This window comes from Enhydra lutris, unplaced genomic scaffold (assembly GCF_002288905.1).
Source record: "Enhydra lutris kenyoni isolate GAN:26980312 unplaced genomic scaffold, ASM228890v2 scaffoldscaffold8, whole genome shotgun sequence".
NCBI classification, from domain to species: Eukaryota; Metazoa; Chordata; class Mammalia; order Carnivora; family Mustelidae; genus Enhydra; species Enhydra lutris.
The window spans coordinates 13988489-14015805 of record NW_019154092.1 but is presented as its reverse complement, the minus strand read 5'-3'; the positions used below and the strand labels follow the sequence as shown (position 1 = coordinate 14015805).

The window sequence follows — 27317 nt, the reverse complement described above, 5'->3', positions numbered from 1 at the left end:
AATTGTCCAGAATATTGGTGAATTCTGTTTTACCTTTTCCTGTTTATAGCCAAAAGTAGTAGTTGTAGTGGATTATTTGAAAATTTAAACAAATTATTGAATAATTTGTTACATTTGATTGGAGTCTTAAATTATTTTGTATGTTTTCAAAAGTTTTTAGGTGCTCCAAACCTTCCAGTCTACGTTGTAGATTGCAGCAGTTCTGGAACCAGTATTTTAACAGGAGCTGCAATTCAAGTACAGAACATTAAAAAAGACCAGACTCTTAAAGCAAAAATTGAAATACCTGTAAGTTGTTTTATTCATTGATATTATATTGTTTTCATACAAATATTTTGTAACAGCTTTATAGTATTTTATGTAACGTTTGACTTTTAAAAAATGAGGTATCTTTGATTCTTTTAGCTAAAACGAAACAAAAGCAACATAAAATGGCATAGTAACATATGGTATTAGTAATTTTCTTTTTTTTTTTTTTTAAAGATTTTATTTATTTATTTGACACAGAGAGAGAGAGAGAGAGAGAGATCACAAGGAGGCAGAGAGGCAGGCAGAGGGAGAGGGGGAAGCAGGCTCCCCGCCGAGCAGAGAGCCCGATGCGGGGCTCGATCCCAGGACCCTGAGATCATGACCTGAGCCGAAGGCAGAGGCCTAACCCCCTGAGCCACCCAGGCGCCCCATGTATTAGTAATTTTCTTAATTAACCCTATTATAGGGGCACCTGGGTGGCTCGGTTAAGTGTCCAGCTCTTGGTTTTGGCTCAGATTTTGATGCTGACAGATCAAGCCTTGCATCAGGTTCTGCGCTCAGTGTGGAGTCTGCTTGAGATTCTCTCTCTCTCTCTTTCTCTGCCCCTCCTGCTCATGCTGTGTCTCTCTCTAAAGTCTTTTTTTAAAAATGTGGCATCTATATGTCAGTTTTATTTTTTTGTTTCTTATGGTTTATACTGTTTCTTAGAAAGTCTGGTAAACCACCACTGAGGGACATATAAACCTTAATTTATATGTATAATTTGAAGAATAAATATGTGGTTAGTATTTTCATATAAAGAGATTTCTATGGTAATGTACTAGTAAGATACTTGCTCCTGGATAATACATCATGGCGGAAGATGAAGCCAGCCTGGAGGAAGGCAAGCCTTGTTCTGAGCAGTTGATCTCCTAAGATTGCAAAATGGGACAACAAATACTTAAGGAAAATATTTCAATGTGATTTCTCCATTATTGATTTGGTAGATAATGCATAACCTAACCTAACCAGTTGATTAAGTGATGCCTTCCTACTAATTATATATCAATTAACGTATCTTGAGCTTCAAAAGGATAAAAGACAGCTTTTGTTCTTTTCATTAGAATGAGATGACTCTTCATTCCACTTCATATCTAGCTGGTTATATTGATAACCTTCAGATCCCTCTTATGCACTTCTTTTGTTATGTATTTTTTAAATTCAGTAAACATGGGCAACTTGTTTTTGAGCATACTTCCTTGCAAAAGATCAGGAAGATTCAGAAAGGAAAGATTTAGAGTTAGGGAGAAATCTGGGTTTGGAAGCAAAGAGTGGTGAGCATTAGAAATTATGTAAATTTTATAGAGTGGTGACAGGAAGAAGACCAAGAATCTAGATGAGTTAGGACCAATATCAGAGTGTATCTTATAATATGCATTGGAAAATTTTCATCCAAAGGCAGCAGCTTGAGTTTGAATCAGGTAAATGCAATATGTTTATAATAGAGGGTGGGTTATTTACCTGATATTCGATGAGGTAGGAGTTTTATATGTGTCATTAGTCGTGTAGATGGGCTTAGGAATGACTGCAACTAGATGAGGAAGGAGAAATGGGCTAAATAAGATGTGAAGATATTTTAGGCTTATTTTGAATTTTGTGTATCCTGTAGAATGCACTATAACCTAAATTATGAAATAATGTGGTTTTAATTTTTTTGTGCCTTTAAAATCAATTTAGCATAATCCAGCTCATCCTTATTGACATGTGGGACATCGATATATCCATAATGAATTATTAATGTGTCAGCTCAGCCTTCAGGGCATGTACAATCCTCATTTCACTATAAACCGCCTTTTTCACTTGCCCCAGTGTATTTTTTCAGAGCAGTTTGTGTACTTTATGTCAACTGTTTGTCTCTGATTTTATGGGACATTCTTAATTTCTTACATATTTATTCTTATTAATAGATGCTAGTTACTGAATCTGTCATGTGATTCCAAAGAAGAGGAAAAGAATCCTTTTAATCCAAATACCCTAGTTTTTTGCTTTAAGTCTGTGGCTTATGCTTACAACTTGATAGTGTGGTATCAGTAGTGTGGTATCTTCTTAATGCCTAAACCTATGAACGTTAACAGTGTATAAGATGATCTTCCATAGTATTGGAAATCAATCCTTAAGCAATGTAGAAGACTCACCATTAAAGCCCAAAAATATATTTTCAAAAAGTGCAGATGTCATTCAATGTATTTTTGTCTTTTTCTCTTTTCCTAGAGTTGTAAAGATGTGGTACCCGTGGAGAAGACTATTAAGTTGCTTCCTAGTAGCCATGTTGCAAGATTACAGATATTCAGTGTGGAAGGACAAAAGGCAATCCAGATCAAACATCAGGATGAGGTTAATTGGATAGCAGGCGATATTATGCATAATCTTATTTTTCAAATGTATGATGAAGGAGAAAGAGAAATTCATATAACATCAACTTTAGCAGATAAAATTAAAGTAAGTATCTCAGATTAGTTATTTGAAGAATTTTGGTTATTTTATGATTGATTGTAAAACTCTGAACAAGAAGTATTGTAGGGTAGCTTCTAAGAAGCAGCTTATCACAGAAGAATAATATTGTTATTTAAAATTCCAGCCTAAATAAGAATTCGTTTCATGCTTTAGTTTGAAACATGAATGATTCGTATGCAACAAATTCATACTTAGAAAAATGATTTTGACACTTAACAAAATGCCAATGATTGGAATTCTCTTTTGGTTTGTTTATTTCCATGGATTGGTTTAGCTGGGTACAGTTTTCTGTGTTCACCTGTTGTTTTCATGGATGATAGTATGCATTAGGAAATGTAAAATTTGCTTCGTACTCAAACTGTTTCCTAATATTTTAAGAGCATTGGAACAAATTTGCATTTTCAAACCAAGCAATGTAGCAGAACTAACTGTACTTTTTTTCTTCACATCCATAGAGAAAAAACTCAAATCTTGTGTGACAAAATAAAGTTTAAAAAATTCAGTTTTCTGTGAGTCAGTTAGAGACAGAACCTTCCCATTTTTCTGGAAGGCCAACATTTACAGAGCCTTATATAAGGGGATCCCAATTAACTAAATTTGTAGAGAGTTGCTATGTGGGACAGGAGGTAGAAATTATTTCTTTGTACTATTTTATTCTATAGCCATCTGGAGTTTCCATATATTGGATCCAGTATTTTAAAAGAATTTTAGTTGACCTTATTTTGAACTCTTACTTGAAATGTTCCTTGCCCTAGCTAGTTTAGTTTTTCCTTCTATAATGAGGGACTGGAGGATTGATAGAGCCATAATCCTGATCCTTCTTGGAAAGGGAGGCAAGCCATTTTAAAGGCACCTCTGTTGTATCAACAGATGTGAAGTTGAGTGGTTTAAAAGTGGTGCTAGGAACCCAGCTTCTGAACTGATTCCTTGCTTTCTCATGGTTAGGTTTCCACATTCTGGCTTCTTATCAAGGTTGAGAAGAAACTGAGTGGAGAGATTCCACCTGTATTTAACTTTCTTTTTGCCATTCTCTAAGCATGTGATCAGCAATTGACATATTTTGCCTCAAATTTAGTAGTTATATGTTTGTTGGGTTACAAAGATTTTAAAACATGCACCTCTTTATTGGCAATAAAATACTAAATTCTACTCTTTTGTTAAATGTGTAATCATTAATGTGATTTTTGTGGTCTTCAGAGAATTCTCCAATATTGAAGAAAGTCAACCCTTAACTGAGCTGGGAATCCATTAAAGGGATAACACAGCTAGAGTGAGGGAAGAAAAGCCTTTCTGAAAAGTGTAACTTCTGCTTCTTGCATTATTAAAAAAAAAAAAAATCCATGATTTTTATCATAATCCATGATTATGATAAAGAATAAAACATGGTTTAAAAGATAAAAAGATAAGAAGATTAGAACAGCATAAACTAGAGTCAAAATACTAGAATATTTGTGATTTGAGAATCAACTATGGAGGGCTAAAGGAGAAAGTTGAACTAAAAATTCTTACACAGAAAGGATTGCAAGTTTAAAAGTGGGATAGAGTAAGATACTCAACCTAAAAAAGGGATCAAGTAACAAATTAATATATGGACTGCAGGAGATGCAAAATTAAAATAGAGCTAAAAGCATCCAAGAATTAATTAAAACCAAGAGGTGGCTAGAATGGTAGTTAAGTAAATATAACTTGTTTTCTCATCTTGCTGAACAGGAATTAACCTAGATCTTTTTTTTTTTTTTTTTAAAGATTTTATTTATTTATTTGACAGAGAGAGAGAGATCACAAGGAGGCAGAGAGGCAGGCAGAGAGAGATAGGAGGAAGCAGGCTCCCTGCCGAGCAGAGATCCCGATGCAGGGCTCGATCCCAGGACCCTGAGATCATGACCTGAGCCGAAGGCAGAGGCTTTAACCCACTGAGCCACCCAGGCGCCCATCCTAGATCTTATTCAAAGACAATAAGTTTCTTTTAACAAACAATTTGAATATCACCTCCCAGAATTGATCATATGATTTGATCAGTATGGTATTTTATTTAAAAATTTTTTTTAGAGTGCACAGATAAACAGAGGGGTGGGGGTGCAGAGGGAGAGGGAGAGAATCTTTTTTTTTTTTTTTAAGATTTTTTATTTATTTATTTGACAGAGAAATCACAAGTAGGCAGAAGTCGCCAGAGAGACAGGGAGAAACAGGCTCCCTGCTGAGCAGTGAGCCTGATGTGGGGCTCAATCCCAGGACCCTGGGATCATGACCTGAGCCGAAGGCAGAGGCTTAACCCACTGAGGCACCCACGCGCCCCGAGAATCTTAAGCAGGTTCCACATTCATGCATTAAGCGTGAGGCTCAATCTCATGACCCTGAGATCACAACCTGAGGTGAAATCAAGAGTCAGACACCTAACCAACTAAGCCACTCAGACCCCTGATTCTGCTTTTTGTTTATTCATTTGGTTGGGGGTTTGTGGTTTTTTTTTTTTTTTTTAGGTTCTATTTATGAGTGTGATCATATGATATTTTTCTTTCTCAGTCTGACTTATTTCACTTAGTATTAAACTCTCCAGGGCCATCCATGTCTCAAATGGCACAATCTCATCCTTTTTTATAGCTGTGTCATATAGCTGTTGTATATACACCAGATTTTCCTTGTCATTTGTCTATTGATGGATACTTAGGTTGCTTCCATATCCTGGCTATAGTAAATAATTTTGCAGTAAACATAGGGTGCGTATTTTTTCAAATTAGTGTTTCTTTTTTTTGGGTAAATACCCAGTAATGGAATTATGGGATCATATAGTATTTCTTTAATGTTTTGAGGAATTGTCATACTGGTTTTTTGCAATGGCTGCACCAATTTACATTCTCACTGACTGTGCACGAGGATTCCTTTTTCTCCATATACTCGGCAGCACTTGTTATAACTTGTGTTTTTTATTTTAGTCATTCTGACAAGTGTAGAGTGAGTGATACCTTCTTGTGGTTTTGATTTTGCATTTCCTTGATGATGAATGATGTTGAACGTCTTTTCCTATAACTCTTGGCTATCTGTGTCTTCTTTGGAGAGAGAGATATTCAGGTCTTATGCCTGTTTTTTAATCAGACTGGGGTTTTTTGGGTGATTTTTTTGTATTCTTTATATATTTTGGATACTAACCATTTATCAGGTATGTAATTTTAGATTTCCTCTCTTACTCAGTAGGTTGTCTTTTTTTGTTGATAGTTTCTTTGCTTTGCAAAATCTTTTTATTTTGATGTCCAATAGTTTGTTTTTGCTTTTGTTTCCCATGCCTTAGGAGACATATCTAGAAATATGTTGCTTTGGCCAATGTCAGAGAAATTACTGCCTGTGTTCTCTTGTACGATTTTTATGGTTTCAGGTCTCACGTTTAGGTCTTTTTTTTTTTTTTTAAGATTTTTATTTATTTATTTGACAGAGAGAGATCACAAGTAGACGGAGAGGCAGGCAGAGAGAGAGAGAGGGAAGCAGGCTCCCTGCTGAGCAGAGAGCCCAATGCGGGACTCGATCTCAGGACCCTGAGATCATGACCTGAGCCGAAGGCAGCGGCTTAACCCACTGAGCCACCCAGGCGCCCCTCACGTTTAGGTCTTTAATCCATTTTGAGTTTATTTTTGTGTATGGCGTTAGAGAATGGTCCAGTTTAAAAAAAAAAAAAAGTCCAGTTTCATTATTTTATGTGTAGCTCTCCAGTTTTCCCAGCACCATTTATTGAAAAGATTATCTTTCCCCATTGTATATCCTCACCTCCTTTACATTGATTATATAATCATGGGTTTATTTCTGGGGTCTTTATTCTGTTCCATTGATCTATGTATTTGTTTTTGTGCCAGTACCGTACTATTTGGATTACTGCAGCTTTGTACTGTTTCTTAATATCTGATACTGTGATACCTCCAGCCTTTTTGTTCCTTCCCAAGATTGTTTTGGCTACTCCAGGTCTTCTGTGGTACCATTACAAATTTTAGTGTTATTTGTTCTAGTTTTGTGGAAAATGCTATTGGTATTTTGGTAGGAAATGCATTGAATCTGTAAATTTCTTTGGGTAACAGAACATTTTAACAATACGAATTTTTCTACTTCATCTTTGCATTTGTTTGTGTCATCTTTAATTTCCTTCATCAGAGTTTTATGGTTTTTGGAGTTTAGATCTTTCATCTCTTTGGTTAAGTTTATTCCTAGTGTTTTATTTTTTTTGGTGTAGTTGCAAATGGTGCTTTTAAAATTTCTCTTTCTATACTTTGTTATTTGCATATAGAAATACTACCGATTTCTGGTATATCCTGCCACTTCACTGAATTCGTTTATTACTTCTGCTGGTTTTTCATTGGAGTCTTTAGAAAGGAAGAAACTTCTTAATCTTATTAATATATGAACCACCACGATTTTTGTTCATAAACAAACTTTTTCTTTGGAGATGGTTAAGTTTATAACTTTGATCTTCAGTAAGATAAGTGGCAGTAGGGAGACATTGGACTAAACTTTATATTTTTCTTAGGTAATATAATTTTTCTTTTAGGTTAATTGGACTCCTGAGATTAACAAAGAACACTTGCTACAAGGTCTCCTTCCTGATGTACAAGTACCAACATCTGTGAAAGATATGCGGTATTGCCAGGTTTCATTCCAAGATGATCATGTGTCTTTGGAAAGTGCATTTACAGTGAGGTTTGTGAGCATATTATATTTTGACATATTTCAAAATTTGGCATATTATGACAAAAAGATGTTTCTCCAAAGCATGCTAGTGAAAGTTGTTTTTAATGTAGAAAATAATTGTAATTTCTATGAAATATAGTAGGTTGTCTTTGAAATAAAGCTTCACTGGAGATAGTGATTAATTCATCAGTCTTTCACCTCTTTGGTTAAGTTCATTCCTAAGTATTTTATTATTTTATATACCTTGTGCTTAATAAACTCTCTGGTATCTGTGAGAGCTAGATCTGTCATTAAAGGAAAGCCCTCCTACTGCAAGCAGCAGTGAAAATGCATGTAAAATGACAGACGAAAAACAGAGTGTGATCAGTGAATGTGGTGTTCACAAGGAATAATTCTTTCATTGCTTAGTGATGATTTTTAAACCTGAGTCCAAACAAACCTAATATGTATTACTGAAAGAAAAGGGGAAGACTTACATAAATATATATATAAATCTTTCACCCTGGCCTGTCAGTTCCTTGCTCACCTGTTCCAGTAACCTCATTCATTTGAATTCTTCCATCCATTTTCATAGTATTCCCAGGCTTTCTGTTTTGTTTTGGTTTGTTTTTGAGAGGAAGAACATGTGGGGAGGGGCAGAGAGAGAGGGAGTGAAGAGAATCCTAGCCAGGCTCCACACCCAGCCCAGAACCAGATGTGGGGCTTGATCTCACAATCCCAAGATCATAACCCTAGCCGAAGTCAAGAGTTGGTCACTCAGCCAACTGAGCCATTCAGGCACCTCTGAGATAAAATTTTTATATAGACTACTCTCTATGCACAGCCAGATCTCTTGATGATGAATTATTCTTACTGACCCACCCCCCCCCTTTTTTTTTTAAGATTTTATTTATTTATTTGACAGATCACAAGGAGGCAGGGAGAGATGGGGGTGGGGTGGGTGAGGGGAAGCAGGCTCCCTGCTGAGCATAGAGCCCGGTGCGGGGCTCAATCCCAGGACCCTGGGATCGTGACCTGAGCTGAAGACAGAGGCTTTAACCCACTGAGCCACCCAGGCACCCCTTACCCGCTTTTTCTTTCTCAGTTCTCTTGTCCTAATTCCTTTTATCTAGCATAGATGATATGAACACTTCTTTGCAAGCTATCTTTTCTCCGTTTCCATTTGGGATAATAGTGTGATGGTCTATAAATTGAGGTATTTGGAGGAGTGTTGTTGTATTTAAGTTTTAAAAAACAAGTGTTAAATGCATATATGTTATTTTTTTAAAAAGGTTTTATTTATTTATTTGACAGAGATCACAAGTAGGCAGAAAGGCAGGCAGAGAAGTGGGGGGGAAGCAGGCTCCCCACTGAGCAGAGACCCCCCGATGTGGGGCTCCATCCCAGGACCTTGAGATCATGACCTGAGCCGAAGGCAGAGGCTTTAACCCACTGAGCCACCCAGGCGCCCCTATATATGTTATTCTTTAGTTATATTTTTCTCACATATTTTCACAATCAGTGGTATAACTAAAGCCTTTTAACTTGTTAACTCATTTCAGACCACTTCCTGATGAACCTAAACATCTAAAATGTGAGTTAAAAGGAGGAAAAACAATACAGATGGGCCAAGAGCTTCAAGGAGAAATAGGTTAGTATGATCTGCTTTTTTCTTTAAAATACTTCTATAATATGTGCTTACATTTGTGCTTTGGCATATGTGATCTGAAAGGAAAGCTTTGATTTTATATATATTTATTGTTTTAAAACTCAATGTTGGAAAAGATGGCTGTATTTCATTGTCTTTGCCTAGGCTGACATAACTTTAAAATCAGTTTGGCAAAAATAATTTCATGGAAAAATTGGCTTTTGTTAGAAGTAATAATATTTAATATTACAAGTGTAAAGTAAGTATATGAATGGATTCATATCAATAATCAGTGGATTATTTTTCTTATACCTAGAATATTACATAATACTAACTTATTTTCTTCAAAATTTGATGGTAAAAAATCTGATTAATGTCAACACCATGTTAAATATATAAATAGAAATGTACTTAAGTAGAGTCTTGATTTTTTTTTTTTTTTGGTGATTATAAAAAAAGCAAGTATTATTACTTCTTACAAAATAGTACCTAAGAGAACAAAGTTAATGGTTTTCTAAGCATAATTTTAAATGTTCAAATGTATTTATAGATGTTTATATCTTTTAACAAAAGATAACTTTAGTTTTAAACTATCCTTTTTTATGTAGTTGTAATAGTTACAGATCAATATGGAAATCAGATACAGGCATTTTCACCAAGTTCTTTATCTGCCTTGGGAATTGCTGGGATTGGACTTGATAGCTCTCATTTGAAAACTACCTTTCAGGTATGGCTTCTTTTCATAGCAGTTGGCTTATACCATTGTTTTACAATTAACAAAATTTGGGAAAAACTAAAATAAAGTTTGATTTTGGTGTTTACAATGCAAAATCATGAAAGGCATCATAAAGGTTTTGTAATGACAAACGTTGTACACAGAAATTTGAATAGCATGAATAATTCCCATGTTCTCATCACTCAGTCTCAATAATCGTCACTTTCCCCTTTACTATATCATTTTGAAGCGAATTCCATACATTATAACATTTTATCCATAAATATTTTAATATGTATATAGAAGTAGTTTTTCTTTTCTTTTCTTTTCTTTTTTTTTTTTTAAGATTTTATTTATTTATTTGAGAGAGAGAGAGACAGTGAGAGAGAGCATGAGCAAGGAGAAGGTCAGAGGGAGAAGCAGACTCCCCATGGAGCTGGGAGCCCGATGTGGGACTCGATCCCGGGACTCCGGGATCATGACCTGAGCCGAAGGCCGTCGTCCAACCAACTGAGCCACCCAGGCTTCCCTAGAAGTAGTTTTTCTTTTTCTTTTTTTTTTTTCTTTTTTTTTTTTTTAAAGATTTTATTTATTTATTGGACAGAGAGAGATCACAAGTAGACAAGGAGGCAGGTGGAGAGGGAGAGAGGGAAGCAGGCTCCCTGCTGAGCAAAGAGCCCGATGCGGGACTCGATCCCAGGACCCTGAGATCATGACCTGAGCCGAAGGCAGCGGCTTAACCCACTGAGCCACCCAGGCACCCAGAAGTAGTTTTTCTTAATTAATAAACTTTCTTAGTGCTTACATCCTGCATTAAATAGGATATGCTAGGGAAAAAACTAATTGGGTGGGTTTGCAGCTATGCAGTTAATTGAGATTAGCTTGAAAAATAAGAACTGCAGTGGAGTTATTTCAGTTTAAAAAGAAGCACGCATGTACAATGTATTCTGCTTGGAGAGATCAAAGGCAAATTTTGGGGAAAAAAAATGTTTGAGTTGGACCTTTAAGGAACCTTCCAGGCCACAGCAGATGAAAGAGTAGAAATTCCAAGGCCAGGTAAAGTTGAATCCACTTAGAGCATTTAATGCTTTTTTAATACTCTTATTCCTTTTAGAGCCTCCATTATAGTTTCTAACTTGATGACATAATCATAAGAGTAGCCTCTTTGTTTCCCTTCCTTACTAGAGTTTCTATTTTCATAAATGTGTTCAACACAGCTCACTCTATTTTAACAGTGCTGGAGAACTTTTCATGATGTTTTGTTTACTTTACAGAGATAAGGTTTTAGTGTTTGACTTTCAGGTTCTCCCATTATTTATCTTCACCCTATGTATGTCTAAATCAGAAGATAACTATGTTTCTGCCATTATGCATGAACAGTCTACTTGAAGCACAGATACCCATCCTCATTCAATAATTTCTCCTAAATTGTAGCCTGGCTTCCTGCATTTTCAACTTTCCTCATCTGTTAGATTCTTATCAGCGTGTAAACAAGCTGTTTTATCTCCTACCTTAAAAAACAAATTACCTGCCCCCCCCCAACCCCAGCCAAAACATCCTTTTGGCCGTAATTCCCCATCCATCTATTGCTCTATTTCTCTTCTTTCTATAGTATAAGAAAGAGTTGGAAGAGTTGTATGTATTCTGTTCCCACATCCTTTTCTGTCATTCTCAAGCAAGCCACTCTCATCATGTTTTTTTGGTTTTTAGCTTTTTTGTTTTTATACTATACTTAGTTTTTTTGTTTATATACTATACGCATTTTATACTATCAGTTTAGACTTCATTTCCTCAGTATGCCCTAAAATATCCTTAAATATTACACCGAAGCATTATCTCACACCTTTATCCTCCCATAGCTCATTATTCCTCAGCCAAGGTGACTTACTTTCTTCCTATTGTCATTTTACAACTGATATATACTATCTTGTCCCACTTGCAAACACTTTCCCCAGTCTCTGCAGAAAGAAAATGGAGCCTTCTGTTTTAAAACTATTTATTTATTTATTTAATTTATTTTTTTTTTTAAAGATTTTATTTATTTATTTGACAGAGATCACAAGTAGGCAGAGAGGCAGGCAGAGAGAGAGGGGGATGCAGGCTCCCCGTTGAGCAGAGAGCCCGATGCGGAGCTGGATCCCAGGACCTGGGATCATGAGCTGAAGGCAGAGGCTTTAACCCACTGAGCCACCCAGGCATCCCTGTTTTACTAATATTTAATTTGTTTTCCAAATATTGAAAAATTCTGTGCCCATTGGGGTTTGGGTGGAAATTAATGTGAATTATTTTTGCAATGTCTTTGTACAGAAAATGTTCTGCAAACAGTTGTTTGAGAATGTAAAACATGAAATTTTAACTCTGATTTTTAAGATCGGATGGAATGGATAAGTACTCACAGGAATTTAAGATGACAAAATTATTAAGGGTAATTGTTGGAATGTGAATGGTGTAGTGCTCCTGCCAGTACGGAATTGGTTTTTATGATTGTATCAGGCTAGTGTCATTGATCCGCATTAATAAGATGTGAAACAGAGATTGAGCAGTAACAAATCGAAGCCTCTACCTTCTTGGAGATCACCTTATAATGGGAATAGTGGTCAGAAATGAGTGCTAAAAAGAAAAAGTAAAATGGGGTAATGGAAACAGTGCCATTGTATAGAGTGGACAGAGAATACCCCTCTGATCAGGGTATCCTATATGGGAGTCTTAAAGAAAGGCCATGTATATTGGTAAAGAATTTTGCAAAGAGCAGGAAAGAACAAGTGCAAAGGGTATTGGGCAAGCACTTGCTTTGCTGTTTGGGAAATAAAAAGGAGACCATGTAAATAAGAGGGAAATTAGGAAAAAATAAAAAGGACTTAGCCAGAACCTTTTAGATGTCCCCCTCACAAAAAAGAAATTCAATTTCTCTTCTCAAGGAAATGAATTTCGTAGTGTGCCAGTATTGGTATGTGTGCAAGTTACTTGTTATTGTTTTATGCAGAAACATATCTATATGCAATTGGGTAAATGACAACATTTTCTTGCCTTTTTTTAAAATTAAGCATAATATTCTATCTTTTCTTGATGTACCTTTCTTCACTAGGAAAATACACAAAGTATAAGTATAAAAGGCATCAAATTTATTCCAGGCCCTCCTGGAAATAAGGATCTTTGTTTTACCTGGCGTGAATTTTCTGACTTTATTCGAGTGCAGCTAATTTCTGGACCACCAGCAAAGCTTCTCCTTATAGACTGGCCAGACTTAAAGGAGGTAAGTAACTCTGCCTTGTTTGAAAGAATTTATTATCACATGACTTACTACTTTCAGATTATGAGTGGATCAAAATAGATATATTGTTGAAATAATAACAAATAGCAATAATAATAAAAGGACAAAGTAATACGATTATTTTATTTTTAAGATTTTATTTATTTGAGAGAGAGACAGTGAGAGAGAGCGTGAGAGGCGAGAAGGTCAGAGGGAGAAGCAGACTCCCCGTGGAGCTGGGAGCCGGATGTGGGACTCGATCCCGGGACTCTGGGACCGTGACCCGAGCCGAAGGCAGTTGCTCAACCAACCGAGCCACCCAGGCATCCAGTAATACGATTTTTAATACTTCATTATTTAATTTATCACTTGTGTTCTCATTTGTTAAAAAATAGTGGAATAACATCGTGGTGAGCACTATGTAATGTACAGAAGTATTTAATCACTATATTGTATATCTGAAACTAATATAACTCTGTTAATTTTACTGGAATTAAAATTAAAAAAAATTTTTAAATGCTGTAATAATTGACACCTTAAAAATTTTATTACAGGGACAATAATATGGGGACATATGGGGACACAGGGACAATGGGTGGCTCATTCAGTTAAGTGTCTGCCTTCAGCTGTCCCCATAATATGGGGACAATGGGACACAGGGACAGTGGGTGGCTCATTCAGTTAAGTGTCTGCCTTCAGCTCAAATCATGATCCCAGGGTCCTGGGATCAAGCCCTATGTCTGGCTTCCTGCTCACTGGGGAACCTGCTTCTCCCTCTCCCTCAGCCATACCTCCTGCTTATGCTCTCTCTCATTTTTTCTCTCTCTCAAATAAAATCTTCAAAAAAATTTTTTTAAAAATGTATTATAGGAATTTTCAAATTTGTAAAAGTGAAAATAGCATAATGAACCCCAAGTTTCAGCAGTTACTATTTTTTCCCAATTTTGTTTCATTGTTCTGTCTTACTGTCTTAAATGTTTTCTCTGGAGTTTGAAAAAGCATATTAGATATCAAGTAATTATATGCATAAAACCTTGGTATACTTTCTTATGCAGGTAGTTAAATCTTAAATATTGATTTTGGAAATGTGTGTTAAATATGTTGAGTTTTAACTAAATGTTTAGAATTCTGATTTTAAAATGTTTAGATGTTGGTATTCAGTTTTGGTCTAACAGGGCTTTACCTGTTGATATGATAGCTTACATTATTTTTTTTTCTGATAACTTATTTATTTATTTGAAAGATTTTATTTATTTGACAGAGATCACAAGTAGGTAGAAAGGCAGGCAGAGAGTGGGGATGGGGGGAACAGACTCTCTGCCAAGCAGAGAGCCCGACACGGGACTCGATCCTGGGACCCTGAGATCATGACCCGAGCTGAAGGCAGAGGCTTAACCCACTGAGCCACCCAGGCACCCCATAGCTTACATTATTTCCTAAAGGAAAATGAGCTTATATCACCATGGTAATGGGTGAAATTATACTGTTAAAGGAGCAGATCCTCTAAGGAAAATTTATGTTACCTGTGTCTTAGTTTGAAATTGCCCTTTTTGATTTGTGAATTTAAGATAAACAAGTGAAGACTGTGAGCTTTAAAATTTTTTTCTATAATACTGTCTTGACTGAGAAGTTTTACTAAAAAGCCAGTGCACTTATTTTTATCTGGGAGCATTTATACTATATAAGTTAATATATTCTTTGTGCCCAGTGATGTCAATAAAGGATTTGTTGGTTTACTGTGTTATGAAATAATTGTTAACTTTTGAGGTGGAAAAAATGTTGGCATGTTCATCTTTTAATATGACTTTGTGTTGGGGAATGTCAAAAATAATGACAGCTTAACTTAAATTTCATATTAGATTGATTTGTAGATACCATAGAAATCCAGAAGTTTTTTTTGTTTTGTTTTTGTTTTTTTTTTAAAGATTTATTTGACAGAGAGAGAGAGATCACAAGGTAGGCAGAGAGGCAGGCACAGAGAGAGGGGGAAGCAGGCTCCCTGCTGAGCAGAGAGCCTGATGCGGGGCTCGATCCCAGGACCCTGAGATCCCAGGACCCTGAGATCACAACCTGAGCTGAAGGCAGAGGCTTAACCCACTGAGCCACCCAGGCGCCCCCAGAAGTTTTTAAAACAAACTGATTTCTCACTTTGTTAGAGATATCATTATATGTAGATAAGGCTGTAAAATTATCATTGAATATATAAGATTCCTAAAATTTCCTAATTAATTCTTGACCTGCCTTCCCCCAACAGGATCTGAAGTGGAAAAAGGGAACCGATTTAACACTAACATAAGTGGAAAAAAATATGTAAATGTTATATTAACATACACATCTACTCTCTCTTTAATCTTTACATGATGTATTGTTATCATTCTTATTTTATAAATGAATAAACAAATCCTGAAACATTAAATTACATGCCAGTACTAATGTAATGCCCTGTCAGAGGGCAGATTTGTATTTATAAACATTTGATTTTGGATACTGATTTTTTCCACTCTTTCCCAGATAACTTTATAACTAAGAGCTAAGGCTACAGGTCGTTTATTAAAGAATATTCTTTAAAGTAGTTACTGTTTGATGGGTAGACAGTTAATGTGATTAGGAGTAAAGTACAATGATATGTTTGCATTTGGAAGCTGTCATCAATTTTTTAAATTCAGGCTTTTAATACATTTCAGCAGATGGAATATAGTCAACTATAGCCATGTAAACTTTGTGATGGTCAAGCATTTTAACTAAACTAGTCTCAAGGGTATCTTTTTAAAAAAATCAAGTCCTATCTGAAATACATTTTTAATTTTTTTCCCATTTTTAGCAACCTCCTAACATTATTTGGTAATCAACTACCTCCAGTAAAGTGGGGATTGGAGGAAGTACAGGGAACATTATTGATAGGAGAGAGATGATAAATCAGCTTTACCTTATCGCTGGTCTGTTCTCTACCATCTTCTTTTTTTTAACTTTTAAAATCTGACCCATTAGATTGGAACTTTTATCAGGTTTCTTGCTAGACAATGTGTTTCCTTTGATATGTTCAGTATTAATAGGGTCAACAGGCAAATTCCCAGAATTAAATAAGCCTTACATAAAGGAAGGAAAAAACAAGAGGTGTTTTAAACAAACTAGACAGTGTAGCTTATCAGCGACTAGTCTATTTAAGGAGCAGTAGAAAGCTGTGGTAGAGTGCTGACAATTGACAGAGGAGATAAACTATAAACAGCCAATACTACATCTGAGAACCTCAGATAACCTTTACTTCCTTCGAAGTCATTCTGATATATAACTTTCAGGAATGTGTTAGAAGCTAGTAATGTCAAAGGTTTCCCCCCCCTTTATTATATTGTTGATAATTTCTGTGAGAAGATGATCACTTATAACAATATAATTGACTTGCAAAAGTTTATTTTAATTGGTGAAAGAAGCCGTTTTTAACTAGAACAGAGATAAATTAAGTAATCATTTAGTAAGTGTACAAGTAGTAATTACATCATTAGACAGATTTGTTTAAGTGCTTCTTAAAATATTTTTATTTTAGTCCATTCCAGTGATTAATGGAAGAGAACTACAGAATCCTCTCATTGTTCAACTTTGTGACCAGTGGGATAATCCAGCACCTGTATCACACGTTAAAATAAGTCTCATGAAAGCTAACAATTTAAAGGTAAGTTTTAAACATCCTTTACATAATTTTCATCCACCTAGAATTTTGGGTTTCATTGTCATGATAATTTTGTTAGATGTCATATTTTTTAAAATACAGTCTTATATAACCTTTATTATTGCTTATTTTAAATCTTAAAGATTTTTCATAATTATTTTGAGGAAGTCAAGTTTATATCTTTCAAGCAGTGTAACTGGGGGCAACCACCTACAATTATGATTGAGTGGTTATTCTATAATACTAATAATATTTGGATTTGAGATTAGGATGAATAGATAATACTGAGAAGATGAGTAAAGACAAATATAATGACCTGCAGTATGGGTTAAGGAACAAGTATTATTTGGGAAACTTACAAGCTAAGGGTAATCAAGAAAAGTCATGTGAGTACTTGTCTTCTAACATATCTTATTGAGAGCTACCAGGACCTGGGCATAGCTGCTAGACTTACACTGAGTTGTATTCTGGAGTATGGGGCAAGTGTGAATATGGCCGTGTAACATTTGGGGGCAAACATAGTGCTTGATACCAAGAAGTCCAAGATTTCTACCTGTTTACATGAGCACTGGGGTAGCCAGCTGTTAAGGTTCTAGTGGGGACTTTGGGTGCCTCATACAGAGTTGGAGGGCCTTCCTTTGAGGGGAAATGGGAGAAGCTGCCCATTGCAAAGTTATGTTTTGACACAGTTTGTCTTGTTGAAGGAGATTAATTTGTCCCAGTCAGGTTGTTCCCAGGTAACACAGAATTCCCTGGGGTTATATTCAGCTAGGCTTAAGTATGCTTCTACAAACATTTTATAATTTTAGTGGATGAAAACAGTTGATATTATGTAAATATGCAGTTCTTTAAAAGTAATCCATTAGTTCAGTAAGAATTCTAAAAGGGATTTCTAGGACCTGACAAGTTGATCTTAAATGTCGTATGGAAGATTAAGGTGCCAAGGATAGCTTGTGATCCACATGGACTTGTTTTCATAGTAATCAGGATCAGACATCTTAAAGCCTGTTTTTTTAAAAAAAAGACTATGATATTGCTTGCTATATAACCTGAAATAGAAGGCTTGCTTCTCTGCCTTAGTAATAAGAATTTATGACCCAGATGGAAGAAATACTTTGAAAAAGACGCATTGAGAGACCAGAGGGTAGATAGGATAGGTACAAATACAGGATTTTATTCTGTCATTTTGATTACTCACTTTTACCTTTTGCTTTTTGTTTGTTTGCGTGTGTCATAATTACCTATTTTTTAGGTTCTATTAAACAGAAATGGGAATTAAGGCTTAGGAGAGAGTCTGATACTCTGGTAAAACTGTTAACAAATTCACTTTTGTTCTTATTGTTTGCTTCTAGAAGAGTTAAACTGATTATTTTCTACCACAAAAAAGAATATTATTCTAGTTTCTAGAGAAACATTTTTTTTTTATATTTTATTTATTTTTTTGACAGACAGAGATCACAAGGAGGCAGAGAGGCAGGCAGAGAGAGAGGAGGAAGCAGGCTCCCTGCTGAGCAGAGAGCCCGATGCAGGGCTTGATCCCAGGACTCTGGGATCATGACCTGAGCCGAAGGCAGAGGCTTTAACCCACTGAGCCACCCAGGTGCCCCTCTAGAGAAACATTTGTAGAAGACTGAGAGATTCTTCTAACTGATGATTAGTACCATTGATTCTTAATCATTTGAAAGTGAGCTTGGTTTTCTCTAAGAGGGTCACACTGCAACAGAGATAGAAGGAGCATATCTGAGTAAAAGTAAAGAGAAAGATGAAATAACAATGGACATGGTATTATGATTTCTTGACTTAAATGTATATTTATGTTTATTTTACCTGTGCCATTCCCCACAGTCCCCAGTTTTAGAATATAACTTCAGTGTTTGTATAACCAAACCTCACTTGAAATATCAGTGTTATTGAAAGAGTGAGCATTGAATTCTGCAACTTAAAAGCTGAAATATACCAAGTTGTAGTTTGATGAAGCTGAGTGATGATTGTCCTTTGAGTTATGTAATTACTCAATGTGTAAATAATCACATTATTTATGTAATTATAAATGAGTTATGTAATTACTATAATTACATATAGACTAAATTATAAATTACATATATAATATATAATATAAAATATAATATATAATAAATGATATATAAATAACAATATATGAATATATAAATATATATAAATTATAAATACTATAATTACTATATGTGTTATGTAATTACTCAGTGTGTAAATAATTACATTGTTTCTCTAGTTCAGATTAGGAAATTAAAGATTATAGAAGTGTGTGCAAATATAATTTTAAAAATAGTATTGGAAGAAAAGAACATTGTAATAGAGGAAAAGAATTTGATCTCTAGAATTTTCTAATTAACTGTTTTGTTTTGTTTTGTTTTGTTTTTAGCTCACTCCTTCAAACCAACAGCATAAAACAGATGAAAGGGGCAGGGCTAATTTGGGAGTGTTCAGTGTTTATGCCCCTAGGTAAGAACCAAAAGTTTGATAGTTATTAGTATTACAGAGATTGATTTTTCTTATTCCTTGAAGTTAAGAGTAATAATTAGCCTTCTATTTAGTGTTAGAAAATGTAACTAAACAGGAATAGAGAGGTTTTTTAAATGAGTTAAGCTTTGTATAAACTGTCTTAGAAATTTTAAGTTATAATTAATGTAATTTGACTCCTTTATCTCTTTTTTCCCCCTTGTTAGAGGAGAACATATGATGCAGGTTAGAGCCATCTATAACAAGAATATCATAGAAGGACCTATAATTAAGTTAATGATTCTTCCAGATCCTGAAAAACCTATTCGTCTCAATGTTAAATATGACAAGGATGCTTCCTTTTTAGCAGGGAGTATTTTCACTGGTGAGTAAGTCACAAATCTCAAATTAATTTGTAATGATAATTTGCTTTTTACGTTAATGGAATAAATTATCCTAGATGTTCAGCATGATAAAAAAGCAAACCTGCAATAGTCTTTTAAATGGCAAAGAAAGTACATTTGACTTAGCTTTGTCTTCTTTCATCTCTATGTCCTACATTCCCTTAACGGTCAAGAATAAACTGAAAGTTTCTTCATAAACTGAGAACCTGTTGTAATTGAGTTTGTGATTGTCCATTCATTGGATTGTGAAATTCTGCAAAAGAGACATGAACTACTAAATGGCAAGAATTATGTGGGCTCTACTAAATAGATTGTAATGTCATCTTCAACCAAATAGAACCAGGATTGCTTAACTTAATTTGGATGAAAATACATCACATCAGAATTTATGATTAAAGATATTTCAGACCAAAAAAATTTTCCTAAATATCTGCTATGTCCAGGCACTATAATATTGGGCTCTTAGTTCCAATAATGTATATGACAGTTTCCAGTGAGTTCTGTCTAATGCAAGAGACACTTAAGTAAGCAAAAAATTTCAGTGGAATGTGGCCAGGTGCCAAGTCAATAGGAAATGGTATTTATTACAGGTAATTTTCTTGAAGACCTCTATTTCCCTAAATGGATGCATACCTATACATAGTTAGAAGCAGTAGAAACAAGCAGACCAAAAAATTTAGATTAGAAAGTAAACCATTTTTAATAAGTTACATATATACGTAGCCTTTATACTCATAATTTTTAAATGTTTTGGGAGATAAGACCTGTTTCCTGTGATTAAAAAATTATATCCATCATATGGATGCCTAATGAATGTTAAACATAAGGGAAATACTATATGTAATAATAGTTTAGCTGCTGTATGCTACTGAAAAGCATAAGACAAAATAAACACTGTGTTCTCAGAATGCGTAAAGCACAAGGATTTATGACCAATTGCCTTTACTGTAGGTTGCTGAGTATCCACAGTCTAACCTTTTTGGTCTTGCTTAGTAGAACTTGCAGCATTGCAGACTGTGAAAATAAGACAAGGAAATAATAATAGCAAAGATGTGTGTGTTAGATTTCTGGAGGAGATGTAACACTAAAGAGAGTTGTTTGTCATGACTAGTATGTTTTTATAGACAGATTATTGTGGAATGCTGATTACTGAAAAGTTTTGTTTTCTTCAGAATCTCATTAATATTTAAACAAGATGTACATTTTAAAACATAGAATTATTTAACCAAATCTATTAAGTGAACTATAAAATATTTTTTTAATATTCGCCATGACAGATTTTATGATTACTGTTATTTCTGAAGATGACAGTATCATTAAAAATATTAATCCAGCACGTATTTCCATGAAAATGTGGCAGCTGTCTAACAGTGGGAACCGACCACCAGCAAATGTGAGTTCTGGAAAGCATTGTAGAAGTTAAAAGTAGCTCTTACATTTAACCTAAAATTAAATGTAACTTAATGTAAAAATGCACTGTGCATATGCTGGAGAACTAGACATTAACCCACTTCATCACTTGAGATTTTAAAAATATATCAGAATCTATCTCAAAATTAAGTGTTGGTAACTTTGAAAAAGAGTAGCCTACATTGTGATATTTCTTAAAATTTTTAAAGATATTTTACATTTTAAAATTATCCAAAGGATAGTGGCATAGGGCAAAAAGCTGTGGAATACCATTAAGAGATAATAGAGTAAATGAGATAGTAAAGAGATATGATTGATATATTTACAGGGTAGAGAAGGGAGGATAGAGTGGTGAGAACACTTTGAGGGTCTAAAGCAGCACAGTCCAATAGACAGAATACAAACACACATGATACTTATATTTTTCTAGTAGCTACATTAAAAATGTAAAAAGAAAATAAAATTAATTTTAATGTAGTTTTAACTTAACATCAAATTAACATTTCAGCATGTATTCAGTATTTAAAATTTATTAAATAAATTAAATAAACACATAAAAGATTGTAAAATGAGATTTTACAATCTTTTATGTTATTGGTTCTTTAAAATTTCCTGTGTATTTAGATCTCTTTGAACCAGATATATTTCAAGTGCTCAGTAGTCACATGGAGCTATTATTCACTACCATCTTGGACTGTGTAGATCTAAAATAAATCTCAAATTTAAAACTAAACCATATCAAAATGTCTTAATTTAACAGTGCCCTTCAGGAGTTATGATTCATTTCAATTATGTGTTTAGGAAACTAGCTTCCTAAATTTATACTGTCCCTTTAAGCTGCGGTTAACTTAAAACTATGTCACCACCATGGGGATCTATTGTGTGCCCTTTAATAATGGTATGTCATCATGTAATCACACTTTTGAACCTTAAACTGTATTGTAGGGGTATATACATATAGGTGTATGTGTATGTATTTGTAAATCCAGATGTGATCTGTATTTGCATTTGGTGAAGGTAATACTAGTTTTCATCCTGAATATACTATTTTAAATGTGATTTCTCCCTCCCCACCTTCTCCCCTACTTCCCTTTCTAGGCAGAAACATTTAGTTGTAATAAAATAAAAGATAATGACAAGGAAGATGGCTGCTTCTACTTCAGGTAATTCTTAAATCATTTCATATTTTTATGCATAATTTGTTCCAAAGTAATTTAGGGCTTATGGTGTTTGCTCAACTTGGGAAAAGTAATTTGTGATTGAAAAGAAAATATTCTTCATATCTCTTAATTTTTCTCAGGAAGTATTTTGAGAAAATGTGTATTTGTAAGGTTTGTAAAATGGTTTGGGGAAAGACTGTTGTGATATTTTATATTAGCTTTCAGAACTATGAAAGCCATCCAAAAAAATTACGTTATGTTGTCAGACCACTTTATAATATGTTATTATATAGGAGAGTTCTGTAGTTCAAAACTTAAATGTTATGAAGTGTAAAACAAATTGAACTAGATTTTTTATGGTTTACTTACATTACTTTGAATTGAATTCACTGGAATTGTTGCTTCTGTGTTCCAGACCTCTACTTCAAAATATGAAGGTTGGCTTTGAATAAACTATGTCCAAGATTTCTTTCATTTATTTTTTAAGTGGGAAATGTCCTTTTAACTTTGAGATTAAGTTTTGTTTCTTCAAATGTATTAGTCTCTTAAATCTTGTAGAAAACAAGAGGTGCAATTATAAACATTGTTACAATAATACTAGCATTTATAATTGCCTGTAAATTTACCTTTATTGAGATTTTGTTTCTCCATGTGGTTTCATGTTACTGTCTGTTCTTTCATCTTACTTTGTAGTATTTCCTTGAACATTTCTTACAGGCCAGGTCTAGTGGTAATGAACTCCTTTGGCTTTTGTTTATCTGAGAATGTCTTAATTTCCCTCTCACTGTTGAAGGTTGGTTTTGCAGGATATAATATTCTTGGCTGAGGGTATATATTTTTTTGAAGCATTTTGAATACATTGGTCCATTGCCTACTGTGTGTCCCCCCCCATCCTATCTGATGAGAAATCTGATTAGCTTCCTGAGAATCCATTGTATGTAATGATTAACTTCTCTCTCACTGCTTTTCATATTCTCTCTTTGTCTTTTGAAAGTTTGATAATAATGTGTGTTGGTATGTGTCTTTGAATTTATTTTATTTGGAATCCGTTTGAGCATCTTCAATATTTATATTCATGTGTTTCATCAAACTTGGGAAATTTTCAGCCATTCTTCAAATATTCTCTCTTCCCCTGGTGAGAGGGGACACTTGCTGGTGTCCCAAAGATCCCTGAGGTTCTGTTCCCTTTTATTCAGTCCTTTTTCCTTTCTGTTCCTCAGACTATAATATTATCTTCAAGTTCACTAATTCTTTTTTCTTCCTGCTTAAATCTGCCTTTGAATACCTGTACTGAAATTTTCACTGAAGTTACTGTATTTTTCAACTCCAAAATTTGTTTTTGGTTCCTTGTTAGGTTTTCTGTTTCTTTATTGATATTTCCATTTTTTTTCTACATCACTTTTATTTTCTCCACATTTTCCTTCACTTCTTTGAGCATCTTTAAGATAGATGTTTGTTGCTGTTGTGTTGTTCTTGTTTTGAGAAAGAGTGCTTGAGTTAGGGGTTAGGAGCAGAAGGAGAGGGAGAGAAAGAATCTTAAAGCTCCATTATCACAACACTGAGATCATGACCTGAGCTGAAATCAAGAGTCAGAAGCTTAACACACTAAGCCATGCAGGCACCTTTAAGACAGGTTGTTTGTTTGTTTGTTTGTTTGTTTTGTTTTTTTTTTTTAAGTCCTTGTCTAGTATATTTGCCATCAGCTGTCTGAAGTACAATTTTAGTTGACTTATGTTTTTACTTTGAATGGCCGTTTGTCTTGTGGCTTTTTGTTAAAAACTAAACATTTGTACCTATTAATGTGGTAGCACTGGAATTCAGATTCTCTGCCTCACCCAGGGTTTGCTAGGTTTAAATTTTTTTTTTTTATTGTTTTTCTGATTGTTATAAGCTCTTTGTCATGGATCAGCCTTAGGTGTAAACTTACGGTCTTCTCATGTCTTTTCTGACCCTTTCTCTGGATACGTGTAGTCACTTTCTAGTTTTCCCTATACATGTGGTTGTTTAGTAATGTCCTTTAATGTCTGGTTTCTAAAAAGGAAGAGGGGAAAGACAGTGTGCTGGCCCTTTAAGTCTCCTGGAAGTTACTTCAGCTGGAGGATGAGGACTTCAGCAGTGGGGACACTGCAGGAACAATGGCTATTTGCATTTTCATTTGCTCCTCTGATCAGAAGCAGCAATCAGAGCACAGATCCCCAGTATTTGGAGGATAGGGTTCTTTTGCCCACCCTGGTTCCTGTAAGCTGTAAACACTGCTCCAGGGACATAGATCTGTGTGCCATGGGTCTGGGAGGTGGGGAATGAGTAACGTAACAACTACTGTGCTAAGAGCTGAAATTGATCAAAATTAACTGCAACTTACTATCCAAGTTTTTAGTAGCTTTTAGTGTTCCAAAATAGTTATATCAGACAGATTCTGCCAGTATAGTTATTGTCCAGACAGGGAGACAGGTACCTGGTGTTTTCTACTACCTGGTCTTCCCAAAGCCCTTCAAAAATTTCTTTTTAAAATTCTTTAGTGATCATTCAGTAGGGTCAACATGATTATTATATTAATATAAGGTTATATTAATATATTCAGACTAACTGTACCAAAGAACTAGTTTGTTTTTTTAAAAACCTTTTAATCTTTCATAGACAGATGCTCTTTTCATTTAAAAAGAAAGAGATCTTCTCAGTGTGCACTTTTTGTTAAGGCAATGTCAGATAGCTATGTGTTTCTAAATACTCTGAGTTTTATTATCTTGTTACAGACAAGTAACAAAATATACCATCACTGTCCTTACTTTACGCTATGCTAACAATGCCTTAGGTCTTTTTTTTTTTTAAGATTTGTAAGATAAGTTTATTAAATACATTCATCCATTCAACGGACAACTGTTGAACACTTATTTTGTACTTTCCTGTGACAAAGTCACTGCCTAGTAAACAGCTAATTATACTAGAATATGATGGACACCATTGCAGATTCTGAAGCAGAATGAATGCCTTAGGTCTTTAAGGTATACTCATGTTATTGCATGGGACTGATTTAGACATCCAAGAAAACATATACTGCCTTCCTTTCAGTCCGTTAAATTATCTTTTAGTGTATAAATCTATTAAAATGTGTGATAATTGTGCAACTTCCTTGTATTTCAAATATTTGTCTTAATTTAATCTTATTTTAGGATTCCAGGATATCAGAAGGAACATTTAGGAAATCTTTTTTTTTTTTTCTTTTTTCTTTTTAAGATTTTATTTATTTGACAGACAGAGATCAGAAGTAGGCAGAGAGGCAGGCAGAGAGAGAGGAGGAAGCAGGCTCCCCGCTGAGCAGAGAGCCCGATGCGGGGCTCAATCCCAGGACCCCGAGATCATGACCTGAGCTGAAGGCAGGGGCTTTAACCCACTGAGCCACCCAGGTGCCCCTACGAAGTCTTTTAAAAATAGTCCTACATTTTAAAACTATAAAAAAGTAGCAGTTGGGCAATAATGTGTATATACCAAATGCCAATGAATTAGACACTTAAAATGGTTAATTTTATGTGAATTTCACCTCAGTAAAAAGAAATCTTGGGGGGCGCCTGGGTGGCACAGTCGTTAAGTGTCTGCCTTCAGCTCAGGTCATGATCCCAGGGTCCTGGGATTGAGCCCCCTTGGATAGGGCTCCTTGCTCAGCGGGAAGCCTGCTTCCCTCTCTCACTCCCCCTACTTGTGTTCTCTCTCTCGTTGTGCTGTCTCTCTGTCAAATAAATAAACTGCGCTGTCTCTCTGTCAAATAAATAAAATCTTTAAAAAAAAGAAAAATGTTGGGGTGCCTAGGTGGCTAAGTTGGTTTTAATTTCGGCTCAGGTCATGATCTCAGGGCTATGCTATTGAGCCCCACATTAGGCTCCATGCTCAGTGGGGAGTCTGCTTGAAATTTTCTCTCCCATCTCCCTTGCCTTCTTCCCCTCTCCCAACTTGTGTACACAGGTGCACGTGCTCTTTCTCGCTCTTGCTCTCAATAAATAAATAAAATTTCTAAAAAATGAAAATCTTAGCTGTGTAGGGGAATGGGCAGAATAGAGGTAGGGGGTTAAAAGGTGCAAACTTGAAGTTATAAATAAAACATGAGGATGCAATCTACAGTTTAGAGGATATAGTTACTATGTAACAACATTGTGTGGTGACTGATGGTAGCAAGATTTATTGTGGTAGTAATTACTTTCTAGTGTATATGAATGTTGAATTACTCTGTAGTACCCCTGAAACTAATATAATATTGTATGTCAGCTGTTTTTCAATTAAAAAAATAAAATTTTAGAATGGTAAGTCAGAAGGAAAGATTTTTAAAAATCATGTACACTGTCAGTTATACATGTGACATAATAAAATATATTTCCATATATCGGGTATATTTGAATGCATGAAAATATTTGAGTTCCTAATGCATGTCAGTCACTGTGTTTGGTGTTCTGCATGTAATCTCAATTTTTAAACCTTTTAAAAACATAGAAAATTCATAAAGTTCAAAAGATACGCAGTTTTGTGACTTTCTCCCATAGTAAATTTCTGTGCGACCACTACTGAAGTCAGGAAATAAAAGATTGCTAATACAGGGGAAGCCCCACCTTGTGCCTCTCCCAGTCATTACCTGCTTCCTTCCATAGTAATTGGGTTATCATCCATCACCTTAAATAACTACGAATTTTTTTTTTTCTTAACAGTGGAAACTTTAAAGACTTACTCTCTTAGCAACTTTCAATCGCAACAGTGTTGTTAACTGTAGTCACCATGCTGCAGATTACTTCCCCAGGATTTATTTGTCCTTTAACTGAAACTTTGTACCTCTTGACCAGCTTTGCTCATTTCCTCCATCTTGCCCATCTCCCAGTTCCTGCCTTTGGCAAGGAGCACTCTGTTCTTTTTGTCTATGAATTTGAGTTTTTTAGATTCTACATATCAGTGAAATAATAGAGCATTTTTGTATATGCCTGTCTAACTTATTTTTTTTTCCCCTTTTTTAAAGTTTTTTTTTTCTAGATTTTATTTATTTATTTGACAGAGAGAGATCACAAGCAGGCAGAGAGGCAGGCAGAGAGAGAGGAGGAAGCAGGCTCCCTGCTGAGCAGAGAGCCCGATGCGGGGCTCGATCCCAGGACCCTGAGATCATGACCTGAGCCGAAGGCAGCGGCTTAACCCACTGAGCCACCCAGGCGCCCCCCTTTTTTTAAA

At 35.0% G+C, this 27317-nt stretch overlaps 1 protein-coding gene across 2 annotated transcripts in view; it reads left to right on the top strand.

Moving 5' to 3' along the window:
* Positions 1 to 27317, top strand: part of LOC111142431 (structural maintenance of chromosomes flexible hinge domain containing 1) — a 163703-nt gene that overhangs the window by 69299 nt on the left and 67087 nt on the right. For both annotated transcript variants that reach the window (XM_022495550.1, XM_022495551.1), the window contains 11 exons: positions 154 to 288; positions 2500 to 2727; positions 7271 to 7419; positions 8952 to 9040; positions 9646 to 9764; positions 12838 to 13005; positions 16544 to 16669; positions 19068 to 19147; positions 19372 to 19529; positions 20826 to 20941; positions 22057 to 22121. In XM_022495550.1, the coding sequence (XP_022351258.1) occupies positions 154 to 288; positions 2500 to 2727; positions 7271 to 7419; positions 8952 to 9040; positions 9646 to 9764; positions 12838 to 13005; positions 16544 to 16669; positions 19068 to 19147; positions 19372 to 19529; positions 20826 to 20941; positions 22057 to 22121 (1433 nt within the window). The remainder of the gene's footprint in view (positions 1 to 153; positions 289 to 2499; positions 2728 to 7270; positions 7420 to 8951; positions 9041 to 9645; positions 9765 to 12837; positions 13006 to 16543; positions 16670 to 19067; positions 19148 to 19371; positions 19530 to 20825; positions 20942 to 22056; positions 22122 to 27317) is intronic.